Source organism: Dama dama, chromosome 9 (assembly GCF_033118175.1).
Source record: "Dama dama isolate Ldn47 chromosome 9, ASM3311817v1, whole genome shotgun sequence".
Lineage (NCBI taxonomy): Eukaryota > Metazoa > Chordata > Mammalia > Artiodactyla > Cervidae > Dama > Dama dama.
The window spans coordinates 20,708,580-20,735,989 of NC_083689.1; the positions used below are offsets into that span (position 1 = coordinate 20,708,580).

General features: G+C 52.6%; 2 protein-coding genes across 6 annotated transcripts in view; both read right to left on the reverse strand.

The window, feature by feature from the left end:
* Window positions 1-714: 714 nt before the first annotated feature.
* Window positions 715-4,544, reverse strand: ZNF414 (zinc finger protein 414). Of its 2 annotated transcripts, none has more exons than XM_061150518.1 (8): window positions 4,253-4,544; window positions 3,247-3,627; window positions 2,809-2,916; window positions 2,589-2,694; window positions 1,696-2,042; window positions 1,563-1,613; window positions 973-1,146; window positions 715-875 (listed from the first exon to the last, which is right to left on the reverse strand). In XM_061150518.1, exons 2-8 carry the CDS (start codon window positions 3,527-3,529, stop codon window positions 802-804), a joined length of 1,143 nt encoding a protein of 380 aa, XP_061006501.1. In that variant the 5' UTR covers window positions 3,530-3,627; window positions 4,253-4,544; the 3' UTR covers window positions 715-801. The 2 variants fall into 2 exon arrangements, with proteins under 2 accessions (XP_061006501.1, XP_061006500.1); XM_061150517.1 differs by having other exon boundaries at window positions 719-875; window positions 3,247-3,559; window positions 4,253-4,529.
* Window positions 4,545-8,168: 3,624 nt separating this feature from the next.
* Window positions 8,169-27,410, reverse strand: part of MYO1F (myosin IF) — a 39,862-nt gene continuing 20,620 nt past the window's right edge. For all 4 annotated transcript variants that reach the window (XM_061150524.1, XM_061150525.1, XM_061150522.1 and 1 more), the window contains 14 exons: window positions 25,657-25,742; window positions 22,028-22,109; window positions 20,377-20,483; window positions 19,784-19,882; window positions 19,383-19,527; window positions 12,232-12,346; window positions 11,963-12,132; window positions 11,519-11,664; window positions 11,039-11,185; window positions 10,697-10,845; window positions 10,168-10,251; window positions 9,381-9,576; window positions 9,131-9,300; window positions 8,169-8,601 (listed from right to left, as the gene is read on the reverse strand). In XM_061150524.1, coding sequence (XP_061006507.1) covers window positions 8,525-8,601; window positions 9,131-9,300; window positions 9,381-9,576; window positions 10,168-10,251; window positions 10,697-10,845; window positions 11,039-11,185; window positions 11,519-11,664; window positions 11,963-12,132; window positions 12,232-12,346; window positions 19,383-19,527; window positions 19,784-19,882; window positions 20,377-20,483; window positions 22,028-22,109; window positions 25,657-25,742 — 1,773 coding nt within the window. In that variant the 3' untranslated portion in view covers window positions 8,169-8,524. The remainder of the gene's footprint in view (window positions 8,602-9,130; window positions 9,301-9,380; window positions 9,577-10,167; window positions 10,252-10,696; window positions 10,846-11,038; window positions 11,186-11,518; window positions 11,665-11,962; window positions 12,133-12,231; window positions 12,347-19,382; window positions 19,528-19,783; window positions 19,883-20,376; window positions 20,484-22,027; window positions 22,110-25,656; window positions 25,743-27,410) is intronic.

Here is a 27,410-nt window from a genome sequence, read left to right on the forward strand (position 1 = left end):
GCAAGGGTTGAGGTCTGGGCTAGGGGGCCACAGGGATGGAAGGGAGAAAGATGCGGGAGGTAAAGCCAGGCCCAGAGGGATGGAGCTTCCATACCCTGGAGGTTCGACCCTCAGGGTTCTGGCGACAGCAGCTGTGGGATCAGATTTTGAACCCTGGCCCCCACCTGACTCCCAGGAAGAAAAGGGAGAGAATCTATACGGGGGAGAGGAGAAGGGAGGCAGCCAGGCTCTGCAGGACTGGCCGACATGCACCCTTATCCTCAGGGCTGGAGAGAAAAGGGGAGCTGGGCAGCCCACAGTGAGAGTCCAGAGGACAGGGAGGAGGAGAACAGCTACGAGGCCTAAGCCCCAGCCTGCCACACAGAGCCCAGCCCTGGGGGGCCTGGCACCACCCTACTTCTGCCAGGACTGCTCTTCACCTCCCTGAGGGTTGGCACAAGCCTCAGGATCTGGGGGGTTCCAGCTGGGTGCTCCTGGGACATTTCAAATAAAACTGGCAAGTGCCATCTCATCTGGTTTCTGTAAGTGGTGGGACAAAAGAGAAGGTCACCAACAGCTGTCCCAGGGTTGAGGTGACAGGGGAGGTGGGACACAGGTGGGCCACGAGGGGGACCTGCCTCCTCCCGAGGTGGTGGTGCCCCAGGACTGCTGTGGAGGAGCAAGGGACCCAGACACACGGCACATCTCATCTACAGCTGGCTCATCTGCCTTTTATTGCCCACCCCCCCGCCACCCGTGCCATCTCAGGCTTTCCCTAAAAACGACACCATTACCCACAGCCCGCTCCCTACGCGGCGGCCTTCAGAGCGGCGAGAAAACCGGACACTCCCCCTCAGACAGCAGCGGCGATACCTTGGGTGCCAGCGGGGCCGGGTCTGGGTGGGGCAGAGGAGGGGGCGCCTGAGCCTCAGCCCCGCTCCTCGCCTCAGGGCCCCCCCGCCCTTCCCACCCGCGCGCTCCCCCCGGCCTTACCCGCCGGCGCGTCGGGGCGCGGCTGCCCGGGCGCCGGGGCCGCGGGGCCGCCGGGGCGGTGGTCCTCCAGGTGTAGGGTCATGGCGGGCCGCGAGGCCGTGGAGAAGGCGCACTGCATGCACGAGTAGCGGCCGCGTGTGTGCTCCCACACGATGCGGCTGGGAGCCGCGTGCCCTGCGGGCAGGCGGGACCCGGTCAGCCCGGGCCCTGGACGAGGGCGGGTCGGACCTTTCCCAGCCTCCCCATCAGCTCCCAGGAGTCAGGGCGTGGGGCGGGGGGCAATGGCCTGGCCGATCCGTTTCTCCCGAACGTTTCCCCAAGTGTCTGGGGGCACTAAACTTGACTTATCCGAGTCCCCTCCTCCCATCCTCTGAACCCATGTGGGGGGGAAGGGCTCCGGATCCGGGCGCGAGTTTTACACGGATACTTCGGCGCAGATGAAGGAGCAGGGGCCACAATTTTTAAGGCAAAATCCTGTATTTCAGGGGAGACATTTCTGGGCATCTAGAAAGGGGGTGGGTATCCCCCAGGTCCCGCCGGGCGCAGGAAAGAAATCCCCTCCACCCTCCCCGGTGGTCACCTGCACGCACCTGAGGGCGCATCGGAGCCGCCCTGGGGTCTTCGCGGGCTGCCGCCTGCACCTGCGGTCAACGGGCGGATCAAGATCAGAAGTCAAAGGGAGCCCAGCCCACCCTGAAGGCGGCCCCGATAGCCCACACTCACCTTGGCTCTTTTTCCAGACCGCGGCGCTGGAGGCAGGAGGCCCGGGAGCGGCGGCCAGAAAGGGGCGCAGGCGTGGGGGACTTAGGCCAAAAGGCGCGGGGTTCAGGTAGGGCAGAAAGGGCCCGGTGGGGGCAGGGGCAGGGGTCGTGAACGGCTCGAGCAGCGGGTACGGCAGGCCAGGCGCCGGCGCAGGGTCGGACTCCGCGGGGCGCTCGGACGCCGGCGACTCCCTGTCCAGGGCCGGGGGTGGCGGCGGCGGGGCTGGGCTCTGCGCATGCTCGGCGCAAACATGCAGATGCTTGAAGAGCGAGCGGTGCGTGCGGAAGCGCAGCAGACAGTTCTCACACCTGGGGGGCAGCACAGGGCCGGGCTGGGTCTCCCAGGGGACCCAGGGAGGGGCCTATCCGCAGTAACCTGGAGACCGCTGCTCCAGGGCGCTCAAGGACCCTGGGCCCAAATAACCTGACTCCCCCAACTGTGGGGGAGGAGTTTGCCCTAAGCGGCCGCCCACAGTGGTCGCGACCCTTCCGGACTTCTCCAGGTCGGAACCCTGGGAAGATGAGGAAGGAAGTCTCAATTTTGACTTAGGTGATCAGCTGCCCTCTTGGGAGGTAGAGGACTGGGCGGAGTCGTGCCATGTATGTCCCCCCCCTACACACACACTCCCTCCCAAGCCCCGCCTTCGGGGTCCCTGGAATTGGCTCTAGGGACCAGTCTCTTCTGGGCAGCTAAGGGCAAGGCTGGCCCTAGATCACATCCACTTCCCGACCCAACCCCCTTGGAAAAGGAAGGGAGAAAAGCCAGGACCCCAGGTAGTAGCTGTCAAAATCGGTGGTCAGGGGGAGCTGCCTGGTCCCCCACACCAGCAGAGGTCACGGTGGACCAGGTCTCACTTGAAGTAGCGGTTGGGTTTGTAGTGCAGCTTGCCGTGGGCCACCAGTTCCTGCATGTTGGGGAAGGTCTCGGTGCAGCTCAGGGCAGAACAGCGGAAGAGCTTGCCTGGCGGTGCAGGGATGAATAACAGAGGAGTGGAGTGGGGTGGCCTGGACTGGCCCAGAGGCTCCGCCCGCCTCCCGCCCTAACCTGCCTCCCCACCATCTACCCTGGCCCTACCTTCCAGGGACTGTGTGGGTGGGCAGTGGGTACGCAGATGCTGTGCCAGGTCTCGAACGCTGGGGAAACTGAGGCAGCAGCCTGGGCTGGAGCACGGTATCTGCTTCCCTGAAGGATGCATAGAAGCGGGGAGAGGGTCACCGTCCCTTCGTCATCCACGCTGTCCAGGGCTCTGCCTCAGAGGGGCATTTATGGGGCAGCGACTACCCTGCAACTGCTAACTATGGTTTCTTACTGGGGCCTTTACCCTCTGCCTCCCCCACCAGAAAGTAGCGGCTGAGTTTCCCTGGCTCCTCGTTGGAGCCACAGCCTGGCATGCAATGGGGCTCAGTAAGTGGTGATTCCCTCTAGGTGGGCCCCCAGTCTAGAGATACTCAGTAGTCTGCACTTCTATTGTTCCAGGCCTGTGATCCCCCAGAAGGTCCCATCACAGGTCACCTGGTGGTGGGCGTCGTCTGGGAGGCCGCAGGTCCTCACTGGTCCCGGAGACAGTGCTGGTTGGGCCAAGGCTGTGTCCAGGTCCAGGATGGCCACTGTCTGGGGCTGGGGAGGCACCCTGCTGGGTCCCTCCGGTGGGCCCTCCACGTTCCCACACTGGGGGTGTGGTTGCCCGGTCAGGGCCCGGCTCCTCCTCCATGGAAGAGGACTTGGCTATAGCAGCCACAACTGGGGACACCCCCTTGTCGGTTTCACTGGAGCTGGGTTCTGCAGTAGCCGGCATGTCCGGGCTGGGCCCCGAGGGTTCCTCATCCTGGTGGAAGGAAGAGGTGGGGAGAACCCCCTGGGCCCAGGGTCTGCCTGCGCCAGCTAGGGGAACCCCTTCACCCCGCCATAATCAGTGGGTGTTTCTGAAACAGCGAATGCCCCAGAGACGTCACCCAGTCGGCCACCATCCTAAGGAGAGGCAGTGGGTGAGGGGGTTGAACGTCTGCCTCCAGTGTCCCCGTCCTTCGGAAGAGAGTTGGGAGGTGTGCCAAATGTAGAAGGGGGTACCTTTACAGGAAGGCCCTATATGAAAGAAGCATGCTCTGATCCTAACTTGGAAAGCTGGGGGCCCCTACTACAAGGCAGGGGCGTGGCCCACAGGGAGGGGGCGGGGCAAAGGCGGGGCTCTGAACAGGGCGCGGCTAGGAAGATTCTGGAGGGCCAGAAGTGGCCAAGTGGGTGTTTGAGGACGGAGATATATCTACCAGAGGGGTTAGAGCTGTGAAGGCGAACTGGAGGTGCTGGGACCGCAACATATAAAGATCAGGGGGCGGTGCCTGAGCCCTGTAGGCGTGGCCCAGTCGAAGCCAGGACCGGAAGTAGGGGGTAGGGTGCTCCCTGAGTGACAGCGGCGGGAGACTGCTCGGATGTGGGGGCGGGGTCGGCCGGAGGCTTAGAATGCCGCTCCCCGCCAGTCCCTGCTTGTTCGCCGCGTCCGCGTCCCCGGTGCCGCGCTCACCATCCTCAGCCTGGTTCAGCCTCTTGTTCCCGCGGCTCCGGCGGCTCCAGCTAAGACTGCGGCGACTCCTTTGGTGGCCGTGGGCTCGCGCTCACGTCGGCGCCATTTTTCGGCTCCTAGCTCTCGCGAGAACGGGGGCGGGGTGCGCGCACAGTGCTCGGCGAGGAGGCGGGGCCGGAGATCCAGGATTCTCCCGACCTGCTATGCCCAGAGGGAGAAGGCAATGGCACCCGATTCCAGTACCCTTGCCTGGAAAATCCCATGGACGGAGGAGCCTGGTAGGCTGCAGTTCATGGGGTCTCGAAGAGTCGGACACGACTGAGCGACTTCACTTTCACTTTTCACTTTCATGCATTGGAGAAGGAAATGGCAACCCACTCCAGTGTTCTTGCCTGGAGAATCCCAGGGACAGGGGAGCCTGGTGGGCTGCCGTCCGGGGTCGCACAGAGTCGGACACGACTGAAGCGACCTAGCAGCAGCAGCAGCAGCAGCAGCTATGCCCAGAAAATGTGTGCAGAGATCTAGGATTAAAATTTTCCCGGGCCTTTGTGTTCTCCTGTGCAAAATGAGCATCTTCATTTCCTCCTGTCCTGTCACCATATCTCGAAGGGGGATAAACAGCAGTTCTCAGTTTTGAGAAGGTCGTGTTTAGAGGACTGCCTCTTTGGAGGGAAATTGCCACGGACGGTAACATTTTCAATGCACTTAGTCCACAGGTTGGAATGTATCTTTTGAGATAGCCAAGGGCGGGAAACAAGTTCACTATCCGTCCTTAGGACACCCGAAACATGTGTAGCCTAAAGATGGAGTGGTGTGTGTTTTCAGGAGGATAGGTGGAGAGCCCTGGCGTGAAATGAGTCACCTATCCAACTTACGTTCCTTGAGTGCCTACTTTGTGCTAGGCTCTGGGGACCCAGAGATGAACAGGACAGGCCAACATTCCTGCTCTCAGGGGGCACTCACGTTTTAAAATGGGGAAACAGACAATGAATCAACAAATGCGGGAAATGATCTTATGGTTATATTAAGTGCCATAAAGGAAAAGGGGCTTCCCAGGTAGCGCTAGTGGTAAAGAACCCGACTGTCAATGCTGGAAATGTAACAGAGGCCGGTTCGATCCCCGGGTCAGGAAGATCCGCTGGAGGAGGAAATGGCAACCTGCTCCAGTATTCTTGCTGGGGAGAATCCCATGGACAGAGGAGCCTAGCAGGCTACAGTCCATGGGGTTGCAAAGAGTCAGTGGTGACTGAGTGGCTGAGCACAATAAATGGGGGGGGGGGGGGGGGGGGGAAGCCCAGAAGGGTGTGATGGTCACAGGCCAGGGAAGTTTCTCTGTGAGATGACTTCTGAGCTGTTGCCTGATTGTCAGGAGGGAGTTATCCAATAGAAGTTCAGGAGGCCATATGGCTGTGGGAAGAAAGAATAGCTGGTGCAAGTGGCCTGAGCTGGGGAGGGACAAGCTTATCTTTTTCAAGAAACAATGACGTGATCAGCTCACTGCTGGAGCCAGGTGGAGGCAGGGAGTGAAGATCAGAACGTAGACAGGGTTCAAGAAAGGTCATTCAGGGACCTAGTGAACTGTGGAAAGAGAGGTGTGTGGTCTCTATTCTAGCTGATGAATTTTTAGCAGGGGGAGGTACACCAGCTGATTGCTCAGTGTCCTTTGGAGGATGCATCATTGTTGGGGCAGTAAAGTAGATCTTTGATCTAAGATCTCTGGAATACATTATTTAAGCATTTGAGAGTTCTAGGCAAGTGTTGGCTTTATATACAATGTATTTCCGTCTGTGTGCATAAGATGTGCATGAGTGGTTAGTGGCTCAGTCATGTCCAACTCTTTGCAACCCCATGGACTGTCTTCCGCCAGACTCCTCTGACCATGGAATTTTGCAGGCAATGATGCTGGAGGGGGTTGCCATTTTCTACTCCGATAATATGCACTTATCTGCTTTTATATGCCAGGAATATCATTGGGAGGAGACATCAACAAACTGAGGTGGAGGGGGAATGGACAGAATTCTGCAGTGAGAGGGAAGACAGATTTTTCACACTTTGGGGCTGTCTGAATTTTAAAAAAATAATTTTCTTTTGATTATTATTAATATGGTTAAAAACTCATTAAAAAATTCTTTTTAGGAAGGGTGGAGTGTGTGTGCGTGTGCGTGCACACAGCGGAGGTTGGTGCAATCTGGGGAAGGGTGGAGTGAGGTCTCAGAAGGGACAGAGAACCAAGAAAGGGAGAGGAGGGGCCCGATTTAAGAAACTTTGTAACAGAATCAACAGGATGTTGCTGAATGGGTGGGGCTAAGATGACTGAGGTTTGCAGTCCAAAGATGCTATAACCTAGATATGAGATGCTGTCTGCTAGAAGATGTCAAACTTACTCTCTTCTTCATCCCCAGTGAATAGCCCTACTTCTTGCAAATGTGGTGATGGCTATTGCAGTGGGGCCTCAGCTATACCCCTTACTGGGAAGAGGGGTGAGTTCTAAGATAAAGGAGACAGAAGCCTTTATTCCCCTTCAACACCAGGAAATGCCCAGCTAATGTTGTGGCTCACACAGTCCTCCCGCAGTCTGTCCCCCAATCTAAGTGTTGCTGAGAGACATGCACAGTGGAAGCCGGGCAGTGGAGGGACAAAAATCATAGATGGAGGGAACCAGGGACATTCAAGAGATTGTGAAGTGTGAAAGCGAAAGTTAGTTGTGTCTGACTCTGCGACCCCATGGACTATAGCCCATCAGGCTCCTCTGTCCATGGGATTCTCCAGGCAAGAATACTGGAGTGGGTTGCCATTCCCTTCTACAGGGGATCTTCCTGACCCAGGGATCAAACCTGGGTCTCCCGCATTGCAAGCAGATTCTTTACTGTCTGAGCCACCAGGGAAGCCCCCAATTCAAGAGACAGGTTAAATGTTTGTGTAATGATTGACTAATGACAGGGCTGTTGAGGCACAGTTGCACAACTGGGATTTTTTTTTTTCTCCAGCCATGCTCAGCTTTCCAGGTAGGTGTGGATCCTGAAGAAGGCTCTTCTGACCAATTTTTCTTCGATACATATTCCCCATCCTCCAGGTACTGGGTAGGTGTCTTCCATCTGGAGTCCTTCCATCACAGTGTAGATCACTCTGTGTAGTATTCGCCATCAAGATCTGCTGACCCTTTCATCCTTCTTGGCTCCTCCAGCAATGCCTACACTCTCTGCACCCCTGTCCCCTGCTCTAGCCCCAGTCCCTTCTCTGGCTCAGTCCTGACCTCACTTATCTGGTTCCCTCTCCCAGAGGGACTGCTCTTTGTGGGGCTGAGCACAGAGCGGGTGTTCATTTAGAAAGTCAAAATGCTTAGGCTCAGGTCCAAGGATTCACCTGCACATGTGGGGAGGTTTGAAAGGCTCAGATTCCAGCACTGGTTTTGGGACAGCTGGAAGGGGTGGACAGGTAGCCAGGCTGATCCCTCCTTCACCATGACATAAGAGCAGAAAGCACTCAAATGTCAGAACCGGTCCATACTCCAGGTGAGTGAGAGCTAAGGAAAGAGATATGGGGTGGGGGCAGGGTCCAGGGATGACTCTGAGTGGATTATGGGGGGACATGTGGGACCTGCCTCCTTCCTCAGGGTCCCAGCTGGGTTTGGTATTAGGGAGGTGTGTAGATTCAAAAGCTGACAGGGCTCACCAAAACATTTTCTGCGGGAGAGCTGGCATGTAGCTTCTGGAAGCCAGCAAGTGAGACAAACTCAAGCTTTGTGAGGGACAGGAGTGTATTCGAGTTCAAGACTTGGCTCTGTGGAATCTTGGGTGAGTGACTAAACCTCCCTGAGCCTCCATTTTTCCATCTGTAAAATGGGGTTGTTTGCTGATCCTACCTCACAGGGTTATGAGAAGGCAGTCCTTGTTGGTGCTCAGTAAGTTAATTCATATTTTCACTCGGCAAACATTTATTGCCTTATTTATGAGAGGAGGGAAGTCAAGCTTGTCAAGATCCCCCCAAATGTGCTTGGCTCTTTGCCCCTGGGACACAGCTCATATCCTACTCACAAGGCAGCTGTGAGGTAGGTCCTGTTAGCCCTGTTTGACACAGGAGGAAACAGGTATGACTTGCGGGGGGCCAGGGTCCAGGGCCGGGGGACAGGGGCTCCAGTGGTGACCCCTAGACCCAGGGCCTGAGTTAGGCCGGGCTGGAGGTCACAGAACTGGACCTTCTGGCCAATGCAGCCGAGGGAAATGAGACCCATGTTGCAGGATCCAGGCAGGCAGGCAGGCAGGTGGGATCCACTCAGATCTTCTCCACATAGTTTCCGGGGAAGAGGCCCTCCTGGCCATGCAGCCGGCCTTTCCACCAGCCTGATGGATCTGTGGGAGAGGAGAAGATATGATCCCATGCCCAGCTCGCCCTAGAGAAAGCCTTCATGCTGGCTCTGTGTCAGTCTGTCTTATCTCCACGGGCCCGGCATAGGGCAGAGACTGTCTTCTCTAAGACAGAAAGAAGGGATGGAGCTGCACATGCGTTTGCCTTGCCCCTGGCTCACACTTTCATTTTCTAGACCATCCACTCCTGCTATTCCCTCATCCTTCTTATGTAGGTCCCTCCCCATGATCCCCACGGGGGACCCAGGAATAACTCCCCCACCCACCTGCAGAGGGTGCTGTTGAAGCTCCTCTAGGTGCAACCCAGGGGCAAAGTAGGGAGGTGGCCTGGGCCATCCAGACAAGGCCCATTTCCAACTCACAAGGTAGGTCTGCTATTGGCCCTAGTGCTTGACAGGTGGGAAAAATGAGGCTGGGGTATTGGGTGTGATGCAGTGAGGCCAGGCTCCCAGGGTTGCTTAGGAGGTGACCTCCAGACCTTGGAGGTGTCCTGTTTCTGCCCTGGCACACACACCTTCCATAAGGATCTCGATGACCTCGTTCACATTGAAGCTCAGCTCATCCACGTCTTGACCGACATACTGGTACAGTGCCCGGCACCTGGGGCCATGCACCCGTGGCTGGGGCTTGGGTCGGCCTACACCAGGCACAGGTCGCTGTCCCACGCTGCGCTTTCTCTGCATGCTGTGGGCACATGAGGGCACTCGTCACAGCCCCAGACACTCCCCATCCCATTCCTGGGGCTGCCCTCCCACACCACCTACCCAGCCACGCCTTGGTCAGGCACATTGAGGAATTCTGTGTTGTGCTCTGAGGGGGGCCGTGCCCGTGGGCGTCTGCTGGCCCCCAAGGCTGAGGACGGAGGGCCTCGTGGTGGCCGCTGGGAGCCCCCTCCAGATGTGATCTCCATGGGCAGGGGGCCCCTTCTGGCAGAGGGAGGTACCCCATTGCGGTCCAAGCCTGCAGCAAGAGTAAGGATGGGAGCATTTGTCAGGGTGATGCTAGCAGGATTTGAGGAGGACTTAGCTCCAAGTTCCCTGAGGGAAGAGGCAGCTACTCTCAACCCTGTATGATAAGGACTGGCCTGGAGAAAGAGACCCTGGGGTTATGAAGGCATAGATTGAGACTGCTAGGGGTAAGATTTTCCCCGACCTACTTCTGAAGGAGGGCTTTTGTGGGTGGGTCTTAGAGGATGAATAGGAGTTCATATGGAATAGGAGTTTGGGAGACAGGCAGAGCAAACAGCTCAGGCAAAGGCCTAGAGGGAAGGCAAAATTTGGTAAATTGGCAAAATAGGATGTAGCTTGCATGACAGGAGTTTAAGATGGGAGGAGAGAAGAGGTCACTGGTTAGTTGGGGTCAGAATCTGAAGGGTTTTTGAATATCAAACTAAGCTTAGCCTTTATTCTATGGGAGATGGGGAGCTATAGAGAGTTCTGGACAAAACAGAAGAGAGTGGTCCACTCTTCGTAAGATCCCGTTAACAGGAGGTCTTAGGCCTTGGAGCCCACAAGAGGCAAGGAAGACATTTAGTGTCAGGTGTCTCTTTACCTCTGGGGGGCCCGGGAGCTGCCCGGGTAGCGGTCTGGCCCGGCCTTCTAGATTTTCCGTGGGCCATCCCCTTCCGTGTGGGCTCTGAAAGGGAAAGGGGAAAAGATATAGGGATTTGAGTGGTGGCCACACTAGATTCTTGGCCCCACCCCCAAGTCCGGTTTACTCCGGGCCCCGCCCCCTAACTCACTGGCTCTCTCATCAGCACAGAGCCTCTTAGTTACTGGAACACTGATTGGTTCCACCCAATAATTGGCCCCGCCTCTCCAGGACCCACCCCTTATTGACTTTGGGGCCCGCCCTCTCCAAAGATCTCATCAGGTCTACTCTATGGCCACGCCCCTCCATATTTCTCGCTCACTTATTGGTCACCTCTCTAGCCCTGCCCTCTTCGTGGCCTCGTCCATTACCCACTCTTGACCTCCCTCACTGGCTCCGCCCCACGGTCTTGATTGGTCCCTGTCTCTGATCCCACCCCCTACAAGGCCAGCCTCTTGTGCGCCAAGCTCCTGGTTTTGCGCAGACTCACTGGAGCTTTTGGGCAGTCCGTCACCCACGCTGACTGTCAGGGCCTTGCCGCTAGCCTTGAGCACCGCCACGTCGCCGGAACCACGCGAGAAAGTGACGCTTCGGGTGCCACCTCCGCCCCAGCCTTCCTTCTTCACCCGGAACTGTAGTCTGTGAGGAGAGGAGGAAGCTGTGGTTGTCCCCACCCGCCAAGCAGGGGTCACCTCCTCATCCCCTCTTTGCGGACGGGGGCTGAGATGGGAGGGGGCAAGGCAAGGGCGCATTTCGGTCAGTTTGTGAGGCGGGGGAGGGGGCTCTGTGCCAAGCCCAGCCCGAGGATGGTGCGGGAGGTGGGGGGTCGTACGTGTCGCTGAAGGTGAGGGCCAGGGGCCTCCGCACCGCCTCCTCGAAGCGCTTGCACAGGAGGCTGACGAACTCAGTCTTGAAGATGCTCTCCAGGAAACTGTCGGCCGCGTCTTCTTGGAGGATGAAGAAGTCATCCTGCCGCGTGCTGGGGGAGGGGCGGGAGGAAAAGCATGTGAGAGGGACAGGTGAGGCTGGCAGAAGGGCTGATATTTGAGATGCAACAGGGGAGGGGCAAGTGAGGGGTGACACAGGTGGGGGCAAACGGGAGAGGTGGCAAGGAGCTGGGAAAGGTGGTAATAGAGAAGAGTCAGGCGAGGGGATGGGTGCTGTTGGCAAGTGACCATGAATGCGAGGGCAAGTGAAGGTGACAGATAGGACCAAGAGAAAGTTGCAGGTATAGAAGGTTAACATGTTCAGGGTGACAGATGGGGTGACAGGAGGGCAGCTGATGATGAAGGGTGCTAGTGGGGGGCCTCACCTGAGAGAAACTCCCCGGAGCGCCTGGATCTCCAGCTTCTTTTTCAGGACTTCACGCACCTGGCCCTTCTCAGGCCCCTTCTTCACCTTCTCCCGCCCGATCACATACACACACTTGGGTGTCAGGATCAAGTCCCTCTTGATGGGCTATGAGGATACAAGACCAGAGAGGCTGGTGCCAGGAGCCCTGGGCATGGGCAGCCTGGCCTCAGGGCATCAACCCAGATGCCCTGGACAGATGATCTGGACAGATGTGTCTGACCCAGTGAGGATATATCTGATGGACAAGTGTGTCTGGGCTATATACAAGGATATATATGGTGGACAGCCATGCCTACATTAGTTGAGCCTGTATCCATGGGCAGATGTGTTTGGGCAAGGTGCAAGAGTACCTCTGGTGGGGCATGGGCAGGGTCCCGGATGTGGCTGCCTGCTAGTGCCTCACCTTGAAGCGTCGGTCATACTTGTTGACTGAGTCAGCAAAGTCCACGCGCTCTCTCTTGCCTAGGAACTGACGCAGCTCCGGCCGCTCTTCCAGCCCCAGGTAGTCCCCAACGAAGTTCCTATTGATGCTGTTGCGTCTCCGCTCCTTCTTGTTCAGCAGGATGTTGGAAGCTGTGGGGCCACAGGGTCGGGGGCGGGGGCAGAGGTCATGGTTTGGCTCCCCCAAGCCAATCCGTCCTCAGCCCCAGCTTCCCACCTGCAGCCTCTCACCTTCCTCCCGCATCTCCTCGTACTTCCGGACTGCCACATGGCGTCGCCAGGCCTTCTGGATGGTGCGGGCAAAGCCATCGAACTTGCGCTCTCGCATCTCCTCTAGAAGGAAGAGCTGGACAAGAAGGAGGGCTGGTGGGTCCTGGCGTCTCCCCGGGGAGCACAGTTTCCGGTTTCCTCTGAGTTTCCACCCCACCCATGTGCTTTTGCTGACAGGCACCTGCATACATGCTTTTACGTTATGGACACAAAATTTTGTCTTCTTCCAAATGACCAGACCCAGGAATCCCTCCCAATATGGAGCATAACTTCTGCATTAAATTACAACTGTAGATTGGTCTTGCTGGGTTTAAATCCCTGCTTTGCCACTTACCACCTATGTGGTCTTGCCAGAAATGTTATGACGTGATGACTTTTCACCCTTATTAAGCTATGGCCTACCATCCGTGGGAGGTCCATATCTGTTTCAGAGATGTTAGAAATGTGAACCAATGTTCATCTTGGAAAACCAATAAAAGTACTTTAGATATGAAAATTGGACAGACAGGCCTATTGATGTGACTAGTGACCATGTGGTTGTACAGTATACAACCTGCACACCCATCCATGGCAGCCCCTGAAAGGAAGCTTTGATAGAAAAGCAGAGAAAATTTGAATTTTAAGAGTCTCCACCCAGAGGGGATATCGAGAATAAATTATTAGAGCAAGTCACCTGGAATAATAACCAGTGACTATATCAGAGAAGGAACCTAAGGGATAAACTATTACAAATCTACAGTAATAAAATTAAAAGAAGCTTGCTCCTTGAAGAAAAGCTATGACAAATCTTGACAGCATATTAAAAAGCAGAGACATCACTTTGCCGACAAAGGCCCATATAGTCACAGCTATGGTTTTTCCCATAGTCATGTATGGATGTGAGAGTTGGACCATAAAGAAGGCTGAGCGCTGAAGAATTGAAGCCTTCAAATTGTGCTGGAGAAGATTGAGGGTCCCTTGGACAGCAAGGAGATCAAGCCAGTCAATCCTAAAGGAAATGAACCCTGAATATTCATTGGAAGGACTGATGCTGAAGCTGAACCTCCAATACTCTGGCCACCAGCTGCAAAGTGTCATTGGAAAAGACCCTGATGCTGGGAAAGATCGAAGACAAAGGCAGAAGGGGGAGGCAAAGGATGAGATGGTTAGATAGCATCACTGCCTCAATGCACATGAATTTGAACAAACTCTGGGAGATAGTGGAGGACAGGGGAGCATGGCATGCTGTAGTCCATGGGGTCACAAAGAGTCAGACATTGAACAACAATAACAGTAATAAAAACAATTGTGTTGGTCAAAGAATAGAACAAACTTGGACCACGACAGATGGCTGGGAAACACTGTAGTTCAAATGGAAATTTAGTGACAAAAAGGACAGCATGGTCAATCAGTGACGATGGGAGAATAATTGAAAATAAAGTTGGGCTTTATTTAGAAAAAAACAATTAGCACTTCAGCCAGAGGGTTTTCTCAAATACACAAACATCACATCACTGCTGAAAGCCTGAATGCCATTTTGATGACAATGATGGCTAATGTCTCCTAGAAACCCCAGACTTCCCTGGCAGGACTAAAAGAATTCGGCAGGTACTTGGTTCAAGCTCACTTTAAAAATACATAATATAGCAAAAGAAAAAAAATAAATAAATAAATAAAAATACATAATATCTTGGAGGGCTTGTAGATCTGTGAGTGTTGAGAACTGAGTATTTCCTGCCTTGTCAGTAAACAAGGATTACAGTCATCAGTGATTCTGGCTGTCCAAATGTGAATATCTGAGCCCTAAGGGCACTCAGGAAGGAGAATACTTCTGTGACCTGAGAGTCAGCAGGCTGTAGCTGTTCCCTACAGTGAGCACTGAGGGACTCTGGATATGAAAACACTGGATATTGGCCCCAGATAGCTGAGATGCATATGAAAGGAGTGATTTCAGTGAGCCCAGACTCTGGCATCTTCCCATACATAGAAAAGCGCTAAATTCCTTCACTTGGGGTGTCTGCTTTCTTTAATTCACAAAATCCTTTCGATGTTCAGACTACCTGCCCTTTGTTGTACACTTCTATGTAACCTGACTCCTCCCCCTAACTCCTTGGAGCAGTTCTCTAAGGGTCACTTGAGATTCTTTCTCCCGGGCTTAAGTCCTAAAAATTCCCACCGAATAAAACATAACTCTCAACATTTAGGTTGTGACTATTAAGTCAACAGTGTTTATAACTGATCATAAAAAGTGGGTCTTCTTTCTCACCAGATAGAAAAAACAACATCTCAGGCCGACAGGTTGCAGGCATTAAGGGGTATTTTGTTGTTGTTCAGTCGCTAAGTCCTGTCTGATGCTTTGTGACCCCATGCACTGCAGCACACCAGGCGCCTCTGTCCTCCACTGTCTCCCAGAGAGTACTCAAATTCCTGCCTATCTAAGCATCTCATCCTCTGTCATCCCCTCTTCCTCCTGCCCTCAATCTTTTCCAGCATCAGGGTCTTTTCCAATGAGTGGTATTTACATATTCTTTTGTTTCTCAGACGGGTACTCTGTGGATCCAGGAGTTCGCGTGCAAATCGTGCAAATCTTGTGAAGTAATGCCCATACAGGGTGCCTGGAGGGCATGTACATGCATTCTGTGGTTTGCTGAGGGGATGGCAGGTCTGAGTAAAGGGAGACCAGCCATGCAGAACTAGGGGCAGACCAGTCAATCAGGACAAGTGTCTTCCAACCTTGTTATTTCTGCCCAGGGAAGAGGGTTTGGTTTCAGCTTGGGAAATAAATCTTCCTTTCCCCACAGTATTAAAGGCATCTCTTTTCGTGCTGCTAAGGGCAGGGGTGGATGTGCTCAAGGTGGATGACACACACACCCCAGATCTGAGCTTGACCTGGTGTAGTGCACTCAATAGCATTCTCCCCAAACTTAGGTGCACTGGGTGGGCACTTGTGAATGTGACTTTATCTGGAAAGAGGGTCTTTGCAGAGGTAATCAAGTTTACATGAGGTTAGACTGGAGTAGGGTGAATCTAAAATCCAATGTAACTGGTGTTCTTTTAAGAAGGAGGGACTTCCCTGGTGGTCCAGTGGTTAAGAATCCACGCTTCCAATGCAAGGGGTATGGGTTTGATCCCTGGCCAGGGAACTATGATCCCACATGCTCCATGTGTCAAAATATAAAAAAGAGGGAAATTTGGACCTAGATACACAGAGAAGAAGGCCATGTGATGCCAGAGGCAGAGATTATACACCAACAATATAGGTATGATACATCTGTATACCAAGAAATGGCAAGGATTGCTGATAACCACCAGAATTCAGGGAGAAGTAAAGAAAGATTCTTCCCTGGCACTTTCAGAGGGCTCATAGCCCTTGATTTTGAATTTCTTTACTTTCTTTCTTTCTTTTTTTTATTTTGAATTTCTCGCTTCTAGAAATGGGCTTCCCAGGTGGCTCAAAGGTAAAGAATCTGCCTGCAATGCAGGAGACTCGGCTTTGATCCCTGGGTTGGGAAGATCCTCTAGAGGAGGAAATGGCAACCCACTCTGGTATTCTTGCCTGGAGAATCCCATGGACAGAGGAGCCTGGTGGGCTACAGTCCATGGGATTGCAAAGAGTTGGACATGACTGAGCATAAGCACGAGCCTCCAGAAATGTGAGAAAATAAATTTTTACTAGGTTAAGCCAGCCAGTTTGTGGTACTGTCTTACAGCAGCCCTGGGAAGCTTGGGGTGATGGGTTGCCAATAGGTGTATAAAACATTTGAGGCATTTCGAATTCATGATTACAAGAAACAAGACCCAACTCTAAATAAGTGCATCTGTAGTTGAGAAAAGCTCCAACTCCATTAATTAACTTAATTCTTTGATCAATTTTTGAGAAACCACAGTTAAACTGTTTCCATTTTACTAAAATTGTTTTCATTAAAATTAGGGTTTTTTTGGTTTTGTTTTGTTTTTTCCTGTGCAAATTTTTAGTCTCTGTTTTTCTTCCTTATGAGACTTTCCCACCAGGGACCTCCCCAGTGGTCTAGTAGTTAAGACTCTACTTGTCAATGCAGGGGGTGTGGGTTTGATCCCTGGTTGGGGAACTAGGATCCAACATGCCGCAGGGTGGGGCCAAAAATTAAATAAACTAAATTTTAAAAACTTTCCCACCAAGCTCTTACTTTTATGAGCTTCATTATTTCCAGCTAGTTCACCTTTACCCCCTCAAAATGTGCAGAGCGCAATTTTGGTCAAAATTTGATTTTACATTTTATTGTCTTAGCCAGTGCTAGCATTCTTTTCATACTGCAGCCATTTAATTAAAAGACACCTGCTCCTTGGAAGAAAAGCTATGACAAACCTAGACAGCATATTAAAAATCAGAGACATTACTTTGCCGCAAAGGTCCATATAGTCAAGGCTATGGTTCTTCCAGTAGTCACATACGGATGTGAGAGTTGGACCATAAAGAAGGCTGAATGCTGAAGAATTGATGCTTTTGAACTGTGGTGTTGGAGCAGACTCTTGAGAGTCCCTTGGACAGCAAGGAAATCAAACCAGTCAATACTAAAGGAAATCAACTCTGAATAGTCATTGGAAGAACTGATGCTGAAACTGAAGCTCCAATATTCTGGTCACCTGATGGGAAAAGCTGACTCATTGGAAACGACCCTGATGCTGGGAAAGATTGAAGGCAGGAGGAGAAGGGGATGACAGAGGATGAGATAGCTGATGGCATCACTGACTCTATGGACATGAGTTTGAGCAAACTCTGGGAGTTGGTGATGGACAGGGAGGCCTGGTGTGCTGCAGTTCATGGGGTCACAAAGAGTTGGACGCAGCTGCACTGAACTGAGCATTCTTTTGTCTCTCTGTGTGTGTGTGTGTGTGTGTGTGAATTTTTGTCTTTTCCTTTCAGAGTCATATGTTCCAATTTGCCAGTAACTAGCAAGATGGATTCTCTTTCTCTCTCTCACCCTCCCATTTTCCTCTTTTTTTCTACCCCTCCCTCTCTCTTCTCTTATGTGTTACCACTTAAATTCTTCCAGGTGTGGTTTTAGCCTCAGACAGTTTTGGTTTGTACTGTTTACTGGAGTGGGTAGCCATTCCCTTCGAACCAGAGATCGAAGTCAGGTCTCACTGCTTTGCAGGCAGATTCTTTAACATCAGAGACACCAGAGCAGCCCAAGTTTCTATCACTAACAATATCTATTTTGAATGTGATTCTACACTATTTTTATTCTTTAGAGCAAAGTACATCCATAGCGGAAAGCTCTAGGAGGTGGATGCCAACGTATCTGGGGGATGAAGAATCTGGACCTCCCAAGAAAGAGACTTTTTTTGTAGCTATGGAATCTCTAGAGCCTCCACCCCACTCTGTTATGTTTTTGCTTTGATGAGAGAACAGTTACTTGTGAGTTACAGTAACATCAAGGGAATCATGCAGACAATCCCCTGGTTGTCTTCATAAAGTCCTTGAGAGGCTATGGAGCAGGTGACATGATTATGCACGTGATGGGCACCCAGCTGGGCCTGGCCCACACCCCCAGCACACCTTGCCCCATGCTTCAGCTTCTCTGGAACCTAAGATTCCCTTGGAAGTCTGGTGAACCAGCACAGTTCACTGAGATGGTCATCTCTCTGTACTTTCCAGTCCTCACACCAAAGCAGGTGGCCAGACAGGCCCTTAGGGGCTTCTTCACCTTGCTTTCTTTTTGTTATTCTTGTCACTGTTGCTTTTTTAAAAACTTGCCCCCTCCCAGCTTTATTGAGCTACAACTGACATACAGCACTGTGTAAATTTAAAGTGTACACATACATGTTGATCTGATACACGTATTATGTTGCAAAATGATACCACTATAGGTTAGCTAACCCTTCTGTCCTGTCACATAATTACCACACAATTACCATGTCTTTCTTGTGGCGAGAACATTGAAGATCTACTCCCTAAGCAAATTTCCAGTATATAATGTGCTGTGCTTAGTCACTCAGTCGTGTCAAACTCTTTGCGATGCCGTGGACTGTAGCCTGCCAGGCTCCTCTGTCCCTGGGGATTCTCCAGGCAAGAATACTGGAGTGGGTTGCCATGACCTCTTCCAGGGGATCTTCCCAACCAAGGGATCGAACCCAGGTCTCACATTGCCGGCGGATTCTTTACCGTCTGAGCCACCAGGGAAGCCCCCAGGATATAATACAGTGCTGCCAGCCTTAATGACCACACTGCCCTGTACCTTAGATCCCTAGAACTTATTGTCATTGTTGCTTTTGCTCCTGAAAGTAGAGGCAGCATAAAGTTTGGGGTGCCTCCAGCCTTTTGATAAAAGGCTCAGAGCTGATGACAGTGTGCTAGAAGGATTATTTCTATATTGGAGGATGTGAAATGAGGTTTGTCTGGTAACAAGAAAATTGCCACTTTAGGACTTCCCTGGCAGGCCAGTGGTTAAGAATCTGCACTTCCATTGCAGGGTGCATGGGCTCGATCCCTGATCAGGGCACTAAGATTCTGCAAGCTGTGTGGTGTAGCCAAAGAATACATAAAAATAAACTAAGAAAATTGCCACTTTGACCTGAATCTCTGGTCCAGGTATTCATGAATGAAGGAATGAAATAAGAAAAGAGAGAGAAAACAGGACAAGAGGAAGGAAGGCAAAGGAAGGAATGAAGATGATAGAAGAAGGAAATGGAGGAAAGAATAAAGAAAGGAAGGTCCCTTCCAAGGGGCTGTCACCGCAGGTGGCTATGTGTTTCTCTACCTGCCTCCTGGCCACCAAGGACCCTCTAGCTAATTTTTTTTTTTTTTTTTTTGCCATGCCCAATGGCATGAAGGATCCTAGTTCTTCCACTAGGGATCAAACCTGCAACCCCTGCATTGGAAGCTCAGCATCTTAACCACTGAACCACAAGTGAAGTCCCACTAATACAGTTTTCCTGAGCACCTACTAGAGGCCAGGCACCGTGCCTCGGACTTCCCATGTTGTCTAATTCTCACGTTGATCCTGCAGGGTGACTAGGACTCTCCCCAGTTTCCAAATGGAGAAACCGAGGCTTGAGGGTGGCGGGAGGAAACGTGAGCATGGTCACCCAGGCGCCTGAAGAACGGGACCATGCAAGTGATGCCGGTGTCTGTGTCTCTCCCACACACTTACGGACTCGGGGTTCTTGACGAAGACCTTGGTGCTCCCCATCTGGTACTGGTCCGGCTCCATGTTGACTGCCCGCAGCAAGTGCTGGACCCCCTGACGCTCGTCCCCGCGCCAATGCGGCCACGTCTCAGGGGTCAGAATGGCGTACCTGAGGCCGGGGCGGGGGAGGGTCTGAGCGGCTGGTGGGGCTGCGGGGAGGGTGGGGCGACTGGAGTGGGCGGGTGGTGGGCGGGGCGACTGGAGTGGGCGTGTGGTGGGCGGGGCGCCTGGAGTGGGCGAGTGGGCGGGGCGACTGGAGTGGGCGCGTGGAGGGCGGGGCGCCTGGAGTGGGCGAGTGGGCGGGGCGCCTGCAGTGGGCGGGTGGGCAGGGCGGGAGGTGGGTGAGAGTGGCAGGGACGCCTCACCTCTGCAGGAACTTGGCGAACTGGCGGCGGTAGGCAAAGCCCGCGCGGCGCACCCTGATGTTCTCCTTCAGGCCCAGGTACTCCACTTGGTGCTTGACCCTGGGGAGAGGGCAGCCTGAGTCCCCTGGTGGCGGCCTCACCGCTCCGGGGCTGTCTGGATTCATGCTGGGAGCAGTTTAGGGAGTGAGTTCTGAGGTCTAGGGAGGGGGTTCAGTGCTGGTCCAGGGGGTCCACTTCCACTTGGGAGTTAGTTCTGTGCACTGGGGGACTGGGTTCTAGGGGGAGGGGTCGGTGTTTGCTGCGTGGTCAGTTCTAAGGTCAATTCTAGGGGTGGGTCCTGGGGTCTGGGGAGTGAGGGGGACTATATTATTAGTTCCACAGACAGTCTGGGATCCTCCCTGGGGACCTCGGTCAGTGCTAGGTGTAACCCCGGGGCCCTGAGAGGTTTTGCGCTGGTCCTAGGGGTTAGCCTGGGTGAGACCTGTGATGAATTCCATGACCCTGGGTGGGTAGGGGGGAAGGTTTGCGAGGGAGGGTCAGTCTCTGGGACAGGCAGTGTGGACTGGCTTAGGTGGGGCGGTGGTGGGGGTCACCTGTTCTCTTCCCAGTCACGGGGCCTCTTGGTCTCGTTGGGCTTGATGCATCGGATGTAGTGGGGTGTGCATCTCTTCAGCGTAGACACCAGGTCATTGGCTTGTTTCTAAGGGGGGAGAGAAGATGGGGATGGGGGGCACAGATAGGACCCTCTGGACCCTCTCTCTTCCCAATCTGAATACAGCCCCAAGAGACTGAGACACGCTGCATGGGAACGTGGGGGGCAGCACCTGATGGACTCAGGTATCCCTGGTCCCTATGTGGCTCTGTTAGCATGTACCACATGGGGTTAATATCCTGTGTGTGTACCTGACCCTTGAACTCCAAACCAGGAGCTCTCATGTCTGCCACACTCACCGCTTAGCCAGGCGCAGAGTGAGTGCTCAGCGAAGGTTTGTTGATGGAATAGCTGAGCACATGTGGGAGCACACACTGCCTGGTTATTTCTGCCTGTCCTTTGGGGCACAGGTATTTTAAAAGCAGAGAATCATATGTGTGTGCCTGAGAGGCCAGGGTGGTGCATTTTAGTCCTGCAGGGGAGACTAGAAAGGAAATCATTCCAAGGGGGAAGACTAGAGGAGTGGGAGGAGAGACCCTGGCATGGATCACATTTCTGCTGTGTGATCTGGGCCAGTGACTGCACTTCTCTGAGCCTTGGCCTCCCATCTGCCAGGTGGGACTAATCTCCTGTCTGTAAAGTGTCTCGTGTTTGCTGCCAGCACTGAGAAGTGTCCAATATACTGTTATTAAAGTATTAATATGATGGTACACCCATGTTCATAAAAGCACTCTTCACAATAGCCAAAAGGTAAAAACAGCTCAAGTGCCCATCAGTGGAGGAATGGATAAGAAAATATCCATTATATCCATGGCATATTATTCAGCCTTAAAAAGGGAGGAAATTCTGACATATGCATGAACTTTGAAGATATTATGCTCAGTGAAATAAACCAGTTACATAAGTGTCCAATTCCACTTATAGGAAGTCCCCAGAAGAGTTACACCCATAGAGACAGAAAGCAGGATGGCAGGTGCCAGGGGCTGGGCGAGAGGATGGGGAGTTAGTGATTAATGGGGACAAAGTTTCAGTTTGGGAAGGTGAGACAGTTCTGGAGATTGATGGTGGGGATGGTTGCACAACAATGTGAATGTCCTTCAGGCCGCTGAGATGTACACTTAAAAATGGTTAAGGCTCGGATGGTAAAGAATCCTCCTGACAATGTAGGAGGTGTTCAATCCCTGGGTCAGGAAGATAGCCTGGAGAAGGGAATGGTGACCCACTCCAGTATTCTTGCCTGGAGAAGAATCCCATGGACAGGGGAGCCTGGCTGATGACAGTTCATGGGATCCCAAAGGACTGAACACAACTGAGCGACTAACACTTTCACTTTATGTACATTTTACCATAATGAAGAAGAAAGTGACAAATGACCAAAAGACCAAAAGAAAAAAAAATCATTAGGATGATGGCTCATGTCTTGATTTAGGGGGTTAGGAGGACATTAAGGAAGCTGGTCCAAGCTCCCCAACCCCAGCGCTGGAAGAAGCCCTTGTTGCATAGAAGATGCCAGAGGGAGGGGCAGAGGCTCTGCAATGGGGAGAGATGGACATAGGAATGAGAGAACTGGACGCATCCCTCCCCATGCCCACCTTGATCTTGGAACCGGCGGTGCTGGGGCGGCCCTTCTTTTCCACATCCAGCTTCTCAGGAAAGAGCATCCGGAGGAAGGCCCTGGGTGGGGGAAGAGAAGGAGTTTGGAGGTGCAAGTGAACCTCAGGTGCCTTCCTGGAGGTGGGGCTGTTGAGGTCTGGGACCCAGAGATCATGCTGTACATGTGTGGTTCTCCCTGAATGTCGGCAAACCAGAGAGTGGGTTTCATCCTTTTGGTTCCTTGATTTATTTGTACTGTTACGTTTTCCTCTGTGACTGTGCATGACTTGGGTAGCAAGTAAAATAAAACAGTTCGACTAAATGATCTGGCATCTCTGGCATCACAGGTAGGTCCCCTTGGAGGAACTGTCTTACAGGCAGAGGCTTGCACACGCGTTCAGGGAAATACAAAGACCTTGCTGCTGCGGCCCCATGGGTGGTAGCCACAGATGGGCACAACCTCTGTGTCTATCAACAGGGCATTGGTTAAATTCACTTTGGTGAAACTGAGCAGGACCCTTGAGGGGAACTTCCCAAAGACAGACAATTCCTTCTCCTTCCCATGTCCACCCCCTACCCCCACCATTTTCTGTTGGAAAGCTTTAGCCTCCTAGGCCTTCTCTGAATTCCAAAGGGCAAATTTAATCAGAAAAGTGAGAAAATACAGAAACAAAGGAAAGCAGTCAAGCAGGACAAAGTAATGATAGTTTAGCTGTAAAAGAAAGTTAAAGACTTTCAATTCTTCCTCAGTGGGTGTAGAGGGCTTCCTTAGTGGCTCATCGCTAAAGAATCCTCCTGCCAATGCAGGAGATGAGGTTCAAGGGTTCAATCTCTGGATTGGGAAGATTCCCTGGAGAGAAAAAAATGACAACCCACTCCAATATTCTTGCCTGGGAAATCCCATGGACAGAGGAGGCTCGGGGGTTACAGTTCCATGGGGTCGCAAAGAGTTGGACATGACTTGGCGAATAACAACAAAGGGCTATAGATAATATCCTGAGCCAAATCCTTAAGCTGTTTTGCGGATACTAATACCCCTGCCAGGTAGAAGAAGTTAAATAAATTCTGACCACCAGCATGTAGACCCCAGACCAGCTGGAACCAGAAAGTTGATGATTAAGATTCCTGAAACATCACCCTGTTACCTCACCATCAACTGATCAGGAAATTGTGACAGGATCACACCCTGTGACCCTTTCTCGCACACAATCTGTAAAGATCCTTCCCTGAAAGCCCTCGGGGAGTTTGGGGTCTTTTGAGTAGAGCTACCTGTTCTCCTTGCTTGTACCTGCAAGTAATGTACTTTCCTTCACCGCCTCATAGTGTTGGGAGGTTGACTTTGCAGTGAGTCTGGTGGGCAGGCCTGAGTTTGTTTTGGCAACATTGTTATGTTCATTGTTACATTCCTCTTTGATGAGATCTTCCCTGAGGGCTATAATCTAGAATGAGTGGACTGCTTAGTAGATGCAGACTATATACCAGACCACCTGACCTGCCTCTTGAGAAACCTGTATGCAGGTCAGGAAGCAACAGTTAGAACTGGGCATGGAACAACAGACTGGCTCCAAATAGGAAAAGGAGTACGTCAAGGCTGTATATTGTCACCCTGCTTATTTAACTTATATGCAGAGTACATCATGAGAAACCCCAGGCTGGAAGAAGCACAAGCTGGAATCAAGATTGCCAGGAGAAATATCAATAACCTCAGATATGCAGATGACACCACCCTTATGGCTGAGAGTGAAGAGGAACTAAAAAGCCTCTTGATGAAAATGAAAGAGGAGAGTGAAAAAGTTGGCTTAAAGCTTAACATTCAGAAAACTAAGATTATGGCATCTGGTCCCATCACCTCATGGGAAATAGATGGGGAGACAGTGGAAACAGTGTCAGACTTCATTATTTTGGGCTCCAAAATCACTGCAGATGGTGACTGCAGCCATGAAATTAAAAGACGCTTACTCCTTGGAAGGAAAGCTATGACCAACCTAGATAGCATATTAAAAAGCAGAGACATTACTTTGCCAACAAAGGTCGTCTAGTCAAGGCTATGGTTTTTCCAGTGGTCATGTATGGACGTGAGAGTTGGACTATAAAGAAAGCTGAGCGCCGAAGAATTGATGCTTTTGAACTGTGGAGTTGGAGAAGACTCTTGAGAGTCCCTTGGACTGCAAGGAGATCCAACCAGTCCATCCTTAAGGAGATCAGTCCTGGGTGTTCATTGGAAGGACTGATGCTGAAGCTGAAACTCCTGTACTTTGGCCACCTCATGCGAAGAGTTGACTCATTGGAAAAGACCCTGATGCTGGGAGGGATTGGGGGCAGGAGGAGAAGGGGACAACAGAGGATGAGATGGCTGGATGGCATCACCAACTCGATGGGCATGAGTTTGAGTCAACTTTGGGAGCTGGTGATGGACAGGAAGGCCTGGTGTGCTGCGATTCATGGGGTTGCAAAGAGTCGGACACGACTGAGCAACTGAACTGAACTGATGTGTTTGCACACATGTGTGTTCAGTCATGTCCAACTCTTTGCGACCCTATGGACCAGGCTCCTATCTCCATGGGATTCTCCAGGAAAGAATACTGGAGTGGGTTGCCATTTCTACCTTCAGGGGATCTTCTCCCCCCAACCCAGGGATCAAACCCCTGTGTCTCCTGCATTGCAGGCGGGTTCCTTTACTGCTGAGCCACCAGGGAAGCCCACCCAAGTGATAGGAATGGGGATTTGACTGCAGTTTTGCATGAGGGATCTTTGTGGGTAATGCACATGTTTCAAATTGAATTGTGGTGATGGTTGTACAATTCTGTACATTTATTAAAAATCATTTCTAAAAATGGATGCATTTAATGATATGCAATTTAGACCTGAATCGGGCCATTTAAAAATAAGTATATGTGTAGATTCAGTTTTATTGGATGTGGAATAATATTGGACAGAGTTGCTCTAAATCAGTGGTTCCCAAACTCGAATGTACACATGGCTCCTGGGATCTTGTTAAAATGCAGACTCTGAGTCATTCAGTTTATGGTGGAGCCTGAGATTCTTCTTGTATCAGAAGATGTTCATGTTACAATTCTAGAAACCACACTATTAGCACTTTAGTAACCACTGTCTTAGAACATTCACCCTGTGCTATGTTCCATTTGCTTTCAAATTGTGGTGCTGGGGAAGTCTCCTGAGAGTTCCTTGGACTGCAAGGAGATAAACCAGTCAATCCTAAAGAAAATCAACCCTAAGCATTCATTAGGACTGAAGCTGAAGCTGAAGCTCTAATACTTCGGCCACTTGATGCAAAGAGCTGACTCACTGGAAGATACCCTGACGCTGGGAAAGATTGAGGGCAGGAGAAGGGGGTGGCAGAGGATGAGATGGTTGGATGGCACCGACTCAATGGACATGAATTTGAACAAACTCTGGAAGACAGTGACTGACAGGGGATCCTGGCATGCAGTCCCTGGAGTCATGAATCAGAAACAACTGAGCCACTGAACAGCAAAATTCACTAGAAACAGCTGCCCCCACAAATTCCATGGAGTGATGGGAGCTCTGGGGCAGGTTAGGTGGTTCCTGGGCCTCCCCCATCCCCACAGGGAGTTGCCCAGAGACCTCCACGCCTGAGACCACTCACTGCTCACTGGACTGCATCAACTCTATGAGGTCAGAGAAGAGGACATCACGGTTCCTCTCGCAGAAGCCGCTGACGTCATAGGAGACCTGGAGGAAAGTGGCATGGGCGGGGGGTAATGAGAATCTGAAGTGAGGGATCAGGGATCCCATGGGGGCCCACCCTGGGGTGAGAAGACTGGGCAGTACCTATGGTTCATATTAGGCAGTTAGGAGCAGCATGGACCTGGTTGGGGTTGGGGTGGGGCTGGAGGTCTAATGTTCAAGGTTAGATTGGAGGGTTAGGACTGCAGTCTGGGTCAGAGGGGAGAGACGATGGAGGGTTACAGTCCAGATTGGGGGAGGGAGCTGCAGACTGGATCAGGGGAAGGAGGAGATGACATATCCCAGCTTGGGGAGTAAGGGGCTGTAATCTGGGTAGGGCAGAGCAGTCCCTGGGTGTCTGCTAATTAATTTGGAATCAAAAAGTCACATTGAGCCTCTGTGTTCCGGTCGACTGGGGGCCTGGGGTATGTGTCAGGAGGGTTATAGCACTGGCTGGAGTTTGGTGGGTGGGTGGGAGGGTGGGTTTCAGCCTGGCTTGTAGACTGGGTCTGCCATCCAAGGTGCAGGCTCCCTATAGTTCTGGTCAGGCTACTCTCAGGATGAGGAGCACAGAGCCCCAGCCCGCTTTAGGAATGGTGGGCTGCAGCACAGTCAGGGAACCACTGGGGCTGTTTACTGCCCATGATAAGGTCAAAGAGAGAGCGTGCAGTCTTGTAAACTGGGGAGGGGGACCTTGGCCAGGGTGGGAGGACAGTGGGTTTCTGAAACTTTGGGTAGGGGTCTGTCTGTAGGAGGTCTGTCTGAGGCGGTAGGTTGCAGCATGATCCAGGGGTCTCCAAGTTGGGATCAGAAGAAGCGGGGCCATGTTCTGGGTCAGGGGGACACTGGGGCTTATAGCTCAGATTGGGGCTTCGGGGGCTCTGCTGCCTAATTTGGGGTTGATGGGAGGGAGTTTGTGTCCTGTAAGGTGGGGGGTGGGGTGCTCAGTCATTTTGGACTGTAGCCCACCAGGCTCCTCTGTCCGTGGGAATCTACAGGCAATACTAGAGTGGGTTGCCATCCCCTTCTCCAGGGTATCTTCCCGACGCGGGGATGAAACCCGAATCTCCCGCAATGGCAGGCAGATTCTTTACCACTGAGCCACCCAAGGAGTCTGTAAGGGGTAGGGGTCGCTGTCCTGTTAGTTGGGAGTGCTGTGGCCTTGATGGGGGAGTGGACAGTGGGTTTACCAGCCCTGCTGAAAGGCCGTGATAGTGGGCGGGCTAGGCCAATTCCTGGGGGTCAGTGGGAGAGGGGCATCGTGTTTCTGGTCAGTAGGGGAAGGGCTCGAGAAGGGGATCAGTGTTCTTTAGTACTGGCTGGTGTCTGGGTAGATTCCTTCTGTTGGGAGATTGGGAGGCTGCATCGGGGAGCCTCTGGAAGTGTGTGCGGGGGTGTCTGAGGGGCGGGGCCTGACAGGCGGGGTTCGAGGCACGTGGTCTGAGGAGTGGGGACGGGCCAGAGGGGGGCGGGATCTGATGGGCGGGGATGGGTCTTAGGGGCCGGAGACCGAGGGGAGGAGTCTGAGGGGCCCGGTCAGGTCTGAGGGGGCGTGCCCAAGGGGCGGGGTCTTATGGGTGGGGTCGGATCTGAGGGGCAGGGTCTGAGGGTCCGAGGGGCGGGGTCTTACTGGTGGGTCGGACCAGAGGGGCGGAGTCTGAGGGCCCGAGGGGC

What these genes read in the sequence shown, in the direction of transcription:
- ZNF414 (XM_061150517.1), bottom strand. An exon ending in CAGACGACGCCCACCACCAG is followed by an intron (nt 2,917 to 3,246) that starts GTGACCTGTGAT and finishes TGCATCCTTCAG; the next exon opens with GGAAGCAGATACCGTGCTCC. An exon ending in GCGCCCCGACGCGCCGGCGG is followed by an intron (nt 876 to 972) that starts GTAAGGCCGGGG and finishes TGCCCCACCCAG; the next exon opens with ACCCGGCCCCGCTGGCACCC.